Source organism: Blennius ocellaris (genome assembly GCF_963422515.1).
Source record: "Blennius ocellaris genome assembly, chromosome: 1".
In the NCBI taxonomy this organism is placed as follows: Eukaryota; Metazoa; Chordata; class Actinopteri; order Blenniiformes; family Blenniidae; genus Blennius; species Blennius ocellaris.
The window spans coordinates 19441799-19450862 of NC_137650.1; the positions used below are offsets into that span (position 1 = coordinate 19441799).

General features: G+C 40.7%; 1 protein-coding gene across 1 annotated transcript; it reads left to right on the forward strand.

The window, feature by feature from the left end:
• Positions 1–856: 856 nt before the first annotated feature.
• LOC308133453 (potassium channel subfamily K member 2-like) lies at positions 857–8634 on the forward strand (the record flags this gene model as incomplete). The annotated part of the gene is made up of 8 exons (XM_080500825.1): positions 857–958; positions 1032–1144; positions 2536–2626; positions 3072–3189; positions 3399–3559; positions 5898–6084; positions 6419–6558; positions 8332–8634. The coding sequence occupies exons 2-8, from the start codon at positions 1047–1049 to the stop codon at positions 8632–8634; spliced, it is 1098 nt and encodes a 365-aa protein (XP_080356951.1). The 5' UTR covers positions 857–958; positions 1032–1046.
• Between the last annotated feature and the right edge of the window lie 430 nt (positions 8635–9064).

Consider the following 9064-nt stretch of genomic DNA (forward strand, 5'->3'; position numbering starts at 1 on the left):
TCTCTTCTCTTCTCTTCTCTTCTCTTCTCTTCTCTTCTCTTCTCTTCTCTTCTCTTCTCTTCTCTTCTCCTCACTATACACTCATTCACCTGTACAAAGGTGAATGAGGTGAATATATATATATATATATATATATATATATATATATATATATATATATATATATATTTATATATATATAGATATATATAGATATATATAGCTCCCAGGCCTCTGGTAGAGGACCCGAGCTTGGAATAGAAAAACAGGTGACCGCCGGGAATTTTTTTTTTAAAACTATATATATATATAGTTTACAAACCTGTCTCGCAACAGTCTTTTAATTTTTTTTACATTAGTGACATTTTTACACGTACTTGGTTATACAAAACAAACACTTTGATTTTGATCACATAATGTCTTAATCATTTCCCTGTATCTCCTTGTTTTTGCTTCAAGCAATATTTTTTGAATGAATGAATGAATGAACGAATGAACGAATGAATCCAGAGTGTATCCTGCCTCCACCCACAGTTAACAGGTTTTAGTTAACTGGATGGATGGATGGATGGATGAATGGATGGATGGATGGATGGATGGATGAATGGATGGATGGATGGATGGATGGATGGATGGATGGATGGATGGATGGATGGATGAATAAATGCACATATTACACACTGAGGTGTTACTAACTGCTTCCAGCAGGCCACTCAGAGGTCTGGTTGATGACTTATTTATAAGGACTTCTAAAATTAACCACTAAATGTGTTGACCGAGCAGTGGAGCAGTCAGGCAAAGGGGGGGGGGGGGGGGTACAGGCCAGGAAAGAAGACGCCTGCTCAATGCCTTTTTCTTATTTCCCTTGACAGTGGCAGCCCCAGACTTATTGGATCCTAAATCCGCCACGCACAACACGAAGCCCCGCCTCTCCTTCTCCACTAAACCGCTCACACTGACTCCTCGGGAGGAGAGTGAGGTGAGAAATATCAACGACACACACAGTTGTGTGTGTGTGTGTGTGCATTGACTGATCAGCTGAAGTGTTGCAGGTGGTCGCAACAGTGATGAAGTGGAAGACGGTGTCGGCCATCTTTGTTTTGGTGGTTCTCTACCTGGTGACAGGAGCAGCGGTCTTCAGGTCCCTGGAACAGCCTCATGAGAGGTGGGCAGGTTAAGAGTATATCTGTCTTCCCATCATACCCCTGTGGGAGTGCAGCTCATGAGCTCCTTCTCAAAAGTCTCATATGTCGTTCATGTCAGATTTAAGCATTTAGGTTTACCATTTTTATTGAAGATCTAAACATTTACATGTAAATTACATGTATATTTGTTGTTCCTTGAAGTGAAATAGGTAAACTAATATCAGTTATTGTGTTTTTCAGTGCTGTTGCCGCAGGTGATTGTGACTCTGTGTGCGTCACTGCAACAGAGCAAATGGTTATTAGTGTGCTGCAGTAATGCAGCATGGTCAATACAGCCAGCAATTGAACCAGGAGCTCATTATTTAAAACATAAGCTGTGAAAATGCCTGAAAATGTGTAATTGGTTACAGTTAGTTGTTTGTTTGTTTGTTTTTTCTTAAAGTTAATTCATTAGCTACTGAATAAAGAAACCGTGAAGTTGAATTAATCAGTCTAATTAATGATTCACTTGCTAAATTCTGCAAAAGTTAGTAGTGGGAAAATGTACATTTATATAATGTTGCTAATACGTCACAGGTATAATGTGGTTCAAGGCAAATATTAATGTTACTCCCAGTCAAGTATCTTTGATATTGTCTAGTTAGTTCAGGATTGATGAAACGCTTGTCTTTTCGTAAAACAGACGGTTAGTGAAATACTAACAGTGTCATAGTTGACAGCCTGCACAACGACGTGCTCTCAAACTGTAAAGTTATCACAGAAACTTCAGTAACTATAAAGTTCTTACTTGTCTTCCTTACTGTTTTTCAAAAATTCCAGGCTAATGAGAGATTGGTGTGGACCAAGTTACCATTTTATGAAGCATTAGATTCCAACAATAGTCATTTCTTCTTTCTAAATAGCTTAAAAAACTTCCTAAAAAATTATTATTTGTCCCTGAACAGTAATATCTCTCTCTATGAAGAGATGTTGTACTCTCTTTCGAACACAGTGTTTTTTCCATCTGTTATGTGCAAAATGTTAGTCACCGTAGAAAAGCATTCTTAATCTGCAACACGAGTAACGTAACGATCTGTGACATGCTGAATCATTTCAAATGCTGTTGCATGCACAATACATTTTCTTCTGTTAGCGATCAGTCAGATAATAACCAGAGAAGACTAACTGTAGGAAATTGCAGCCAACTGCGAGTGATTCAAAGCTTTGCTGATGCAATCTTTATGATTATAATTTTCTGGAGAGGCGGTTTTCAGAGCTGCGAATTCGTTGGTAGTATCGTGTACCGTGGGAGAGAACGTCTTTATTCTTCTGTGTGTATGTGTCAACCAAGTTGTTCAGTCACTACAACAAACATTTTTTTTGTTGGGTGGGGACAGGATATAATGACAGATCTTCCCTTTCTCTCCTACAGCGCTCAGCGTTTTGCCATTCTCTCTCAGAAGCTGGAGTTCCTGTCCAGACACTCCTGTGTCAACCAGAGCCAGCTGGAGGAGCTGGTTAAGGTGACTTCACACTCAAAATATAGTCCACAGCTCTACATTATGTACAATGTGTACCCTACGCACAGCCGTAAAGTATTCAGCACCTTGGACAGCTCCTGCAATGTTCCATAAGTAAACACACACAGTTAGTTTTCTCTTTGTTTCACTATGAAAACCATGGAGCTCTTCAGGCTCCTTCATTTGGAAGACACACACACACACACACACACACACACACACACACACACACACACACACACACACACACACACACACACACACACACACACACGACACATATTTATGTACCTGTAAAGAAAATACTGTGGTTGAAATTTGCATCCTGCGTTTCAATAAATCATATACCGCAGTAAGCAGTAAACAATAGCACACGTGTTTGTTTTTAAACCATAACTTTAACTGTATATTTCTAATAACATGATATTCTCTGTTTCTCCCAATGCAGCAAGTAGTTTCTGCCATCCGGTCGGGGGTGAACCCTGCAGGGACTCTGACCAACCACAGCAGCCTGTGGGACCTGAGCTCAGCCTTTTTCTTTGCTGGGACCGTTATCACAACTATTGGTACGAAATACAGAACCATGCAGAGTTGTGGGGGGGGGGGGGGGGGTTCAGAATACCTGTCTTTAATTGCCACTTACCCCCCGAGATGAAGGCAGACTGATGCCCACATCGATACCTATTGTTGGTTCTCCTGTTGGTTTCTGCTGCTCATGTGGGAGTTGTTTCTTTGTTACTTTACTGAGAATTGAGATAAGGAACTTTCTCCGCAGGTTTCGGGAATACCTCTCCTCACACTGAAGGCGGACGAATATTTTGTATCGTCTACGCACTGCTGGGGATTCCGCTGTTCGGCTTCCTCTTGGCCGGTGTGGGAGATCAGCTCGGCACTATTTTTGGAAAGGGCATAGCCAAAGTGGAGAAAATGTTTGTGGTGAGTCTGAAGTTATTTGTCAAACACAGTTACAGATAAACAGAGACTTGACAAGTTCTCGGTAATTTCACCTTTATGCCTGCTCCCCTGGATTTGCATCAGATCATCTGTCCTCACGTCGTGCATTTTGAAATAAGTCAAACATACTTTAGGACTTATTATAATGGTTAAGTATTCCTGAGATGTGACTGAATCGGCCTCTCACTGCATGGCGTTGGTGTGAGCGAGCTGTGGTGAACCCTGCAACCCCAGACAAGAGTAATACAGTTAACTCCGTTATTCTCCACAGATATTTAGTGTCCACGTGGCTGACATGAGTAATTAGCCGTGCAGTCTTGAATGAACGCAGCAGAAATTTGGAAATGGAAATGTAGTTTCGAATGATTTGCTCCTTCTGTTGCTTACTGTATAGGAGACCCGGGGGACTGGGTAACGGGTCTAATGATTAAGGAAAGAGGACAAAAGTCTGTTGTATATCTGTGAAAGCCTGATTGCTATGTACACACCACGGCAAATGTCTTCAAGCAAATGTTTTCTACGGCACCCGGTGGACCAATTTATGGAATAACGGTATTACTGCGAACAGCATCTGAATGTTTTAACATTATGCATGTCAAAACAAAAAAAAAAAGCTTTCTTATTAAAAGTGCGCTTCACTATTGTAGTTTGTGTTTACGGACGTGGTGTTGTGGTTCGTCTTGTCTGGTGCAGCATCAGATGGTCCGATCTTGTTGTTTATGTGGTTGTTGCCTCTTCGCACTGGGTTTTTAGGATTTCGGTTGTTTGCATCTCTCTCTCTCTCTCTCTCTCTCTCTCTCTCTCGCTCTCTTTCTCTCTCTCTCTCCTTCACTCCTTCTCTGTCTCTCCTTCTCTGTATAATTTTTCCCAGGTTCTTATCTGTTTGACCTTGTGTTGTCTGGTCATATTTCTATTTATATATTATAATTAGTGTTAGGATCCATTTTGAAAAAATAATTTAATTAATTAAGGGCCTTATAATTAATAATTTATCATTATTGCATTTTAATCAGATTTCAGTATTTGCTACAAGAAGCAGCTGTTGCCTGTCTTTCTTTGTTCTGGAATTTTTTCATTTTCATTCTTGAGGGCACTTTTCTGTTTCTACAACAGGGCGAGGTGTTTGTTTTAAGGATGTTGTTTTACTGTATTTAAACTGCCGGGTATATTGCCAGACAAGAAATTGGAAGAATCCATATTTACTTCAATTTTATTTTGAACATCAAATTGACGTTTTAGCTTCCTTCAACACTTTGGTTAACGACAAAAAATCACTTTGTGGACATCCATCTCTGAGCTGTTTGTCACTGCAGTGAGGCTTTTCTCACATCTCTGAGGACTCATAATATTATCGGTAATGTGGAAATGCACTTAGCTCTTTCACAGAATGTCAGCTGGCACTTTAGAAATGTACACTGTGTTTAACAGTCAAATTAAAGGCATATATTGTCGTCAAGGCGGACTTGGACAAGTGCATAAGTATGAAAAGTTTTGGGTGCAATTGAACATTAAGGCTTATCAGAAGGGTAATGAAAAAAATCAGTTTGACGGGTATTTGTTTTCATATTGTCTGATATCGAATGCAAACAAGCATTGCTGTGCAACGTTATCATGCTTAGGACTTCAGGATTCTTTTGGTTGCCCCACCTGCATGGATGAAAATCACTTGGACTTACGGACATGCAGAATCCGGTTGAAAAACATTGTTTATTGAAATCTGTCATCTTGGTGGAGCTCTTGACCAATGATGCCATTGTAGACCTTGCACTTAGTGACACCCCCCCAACCCCCCCACTGTGGAAAATTAACACAGTAAAGTAAAGTTTTCGTGCAGCCTGTTCTCAGTTTGATTGGTTATTGATTCACCTGACAGCCGTTTCACTTTAGTTTCTCATGGCCTTGCAGCCTCTTTTCCTTTGATTTCAATTCAAACCTTGTGGTATTTCAGATTATATTTGCAGTTAGAGGCACAGGGCAAAGTGATAGAAATGTGCTTCATGTAGTCCATTTTCGGAAATGTTTAGTTTTGTCACCACGGCAGACGGCATCAAAAAAAACATTTCCATAGTGAACGTCTCAAATGTTCTTTAATATTTAACTGGAGCCAAAACATGATTTGTCATTTCTGTATTAAAATAATTATTAGAAAAACCAAATAAAGTAAAGTTTGGATTGAGAGCATTGGTGAACCAGCTGCCGTCAGATTTTGGTTTGGCCACTTTTTTGGATTCTGTCCTTTGTCATGTCCAGCTTATTGGCCTGCTCTCAGACAGACTGGTCAGTGTCAGTGATTGCTTGTGACCTTGTCTCCCTCCTGCAGCACTGGGACATCAGTCAGACAAAGATCCGAGTTATATCCACCCTGCTGTTCGTGCTCTTCGGCTGCCTGCTGTTTGTGGCGTTCCCGGCAGCCATCTTTAAACACATCGAGGGATGGTCTGTGCTGGAGTCCCTTTACTTCGTGGTCATCACCTTGACCACCATTGGATTTGGTGACTTTGTGGCAGGTGACAACATATCCAGTAATTGACCGCCATCTATATTCTTATTCTTCTCAAATCTGTTCTTTTCACATTATTGAGTTTACATTCATTCTTACCACAGGATTGTTTAAATATATGACGTATTTGTATTTCTATTAATTTAGCATAGTTTGCCTTTTTAAATTATTTAATTCTTGCCATAAATGTACTGTCTTTGTCTGATGATGAGCTTTGACTGTATAAACCTGCATGGAAGTTTCTGTATGAATACATTGGATTGATTAATTTACCACCCTGAATCTGTCTTGTTTTTTCTGTATCAGACATTTAAACACTCTCTGTCTTTCTGTGTCCACAGGCAGCTCAGAAATTGAGTACATGGACTACTATAAGCCTGTGGTGTGGTTCTGGATTCTGGTGGGACTGGCTTACTTTGCTGCGATCCTCAGCATGATAGGAGACTGGCTCAGAGTCATATCCAAGAGGACTAAAGAAGAGGTAAGGGACTATGCATGCACGCAAACTAACCCGAACCTCATCTACTGTCCCCTGCTTAATGACATTACAATGATAGGGTTGTCTTCTAATCCAATGGACGCTCTCTGACATCAAAGCACACAAAGACAATCTGAGGTCATTATTGTAAACTTCTCTAGAGACACACTGAGAAATAATTCAGAGGCTTTACAATGAGGTTCCGATCATAAAATGAATCCAGAAATATCTGAACGCCAAATACAAGAGAGCTCAAATAAATATATAAATGAGACCGTTGGCAAAAGTGTAAAGGTTACAAAACGTACAGTGTCGGACTGGAGTCGGGGTCAGGTTAAAGTTAGAGTCAGGGTTAAACAAGCAGTCGAGTCAAATAAGTTTAGAGTAAGCTGTCATTCTGGGGACTGCAGATGGAACCAAATGCAAATGGATAAATCTGGTACGAAGCATATTTTCTTCAATATTGATATTTTTTTGCGCACGTTCCCTGAAAAATAAACAAATGAAAGGCATGTGCATGTAGCCACTTGTGATTTATGGCTGAGTGTGATATGACTGTTGTTAATAACCATTACCAAAGTGAATGAAAGTGAGTGATAATTTGGTCTTTTTAAATCTGAAGTGATACCAGATTGGCCGTGAAGCTTCATCAGTCACTTTCTAAGAAGTTGGAACAAACTTCCTGGAATCAGGCATCATTTCTCCCCTGGAAATGTCATTCAGCTTTTTCAACCTTTTCTCATTTATAATTTAGAGCCGTAGTCAATTCAAAGCTTATTTTAAAGGTCATTGTGATCCGGGTAGACGAGTTGATGTTTCTGCTCCGCAAATCAAAACATGATCTGTTTGTGTGTGTTAAGTAGAGTGTTGAATGTCTGTTGTAATATCATGGTCTGCTTTCACCAGTGACAACCCATTTTACAGCCTCTTTACTTATTTTAAGATCTGCTCGCTTGCCCACGTCAGATTTTCCATGGTTGATGGATAAAGTACCTGATGTCCTGTTTGTATGCAGATACGTTGTTTCAATGTAATTGAGTTGACTTCCTGGTTAGTAATCCGCTTCACTTACATTCTGTTTCTTTGTCTCTTTCTAAAAGAGCAAATTCTAGTATTGATTCAGATTGAAACAAAAATCAACCTCAAGATTACATTTTGGTCATTTTAGTTAGTTTAAAATCTCTCCATCCATCCATCCATCCATCCATCCATCTTCGAACATTTAAAGTGCAACATGTATTTCCAGTGGAGGTAAAATGAGATTTACTGTAACAGTGGGACTGGCTGCTGTTGACTCTGGCCTGTACTTCCTGCTTTCATAACTTTACACCACGCAGCCATTAAATAGAAGCCATTAAAGGAGTGTGATGGTCAAGTTTATAAAGCCATCCTACATAAGAAGTGACCATGACACTAACATTACGACAGAATGGTTTCATCACGTCAGAAAAAGGTCCCTACAACAAACATTAGTACAGTTTGAATTTAAGCCTTCAAAATATCAGTCTGATCATCTTCCCACAGGGAAACCCATTCATATTTTTAAAGTCAACTCCCTCCGAGCCTAGCTAACAATGTAACATCTGTTTTGAAGATTTTTTTGTTGTAATTTCAATAAACAAGAACTTTTATTTTGACAAGTGTGTTGATTTTGAAAGCCAGCGAAGCTCTAATTGAGCTCACCCCTAAATATAATTTTTTTTTATGAGAATGCCAAATTCCTTGGTCCTGGTCCCTCGCCTCACGTGCTCTGCTCTCTCTTTACCTCTTTCGCAGGTTGGAGAGATCCGAGCGCACGCCGCCGAGTGGACGGCCAACGTGTCTGCGGAGTTTAAAGAGACTCGCCGCCGTGTCAGCGTCGAGCTCTACGATAAGTTCCAGCGGGCCGCGTCCATCAAACGCAAACTCTCCTCAGAGCTCGGCTTCAGCCCGACGTCCGAGCTCACGCTGCCACGGCGGACTGTGTCCGTCAACTTTAACGACGAGAAGAACGAGAGGGACGCCAGAAACGGGGGTTTGTTCATGAACGGGTTGGACCTAGAGAGGGGAGACATCTCCATTATTGAGCAGCTCAAGTAGGAAGACGGCTGTAGAAAATCTTTACAAGGACCTTCTATCATCATTGCTCAGAGCAGATGAACTGTCTTTACTCACAAATCAAATCACAAGGGCACCGTGGTACTTTGAGACGCCAACAAGGACATTCCTGGTCCTTCTTCGTGGACACAAGAGAAGTCGAAGCGCCGCTCCTTAAACCCCGGAAGGATTTATGTCAAGAGGATGCAGCTCTGCCTTCACAAGCTTCCTACAAACCACCACACAAAGTGCACGACACATCTACAGCAAACAGGATTGATTGGGATGCTCGATAACATCTCAGTGAGGCCACTTTTATGATGGGATGTAACGACGCCCCAATAGTGAAGGTGACTTTAGAGTGGGTCGTGTTTGTGAACAGCAGGTCTCAAAACTCAAATTCCCATCTTATTTGCAGTATATGTCCTGCGTA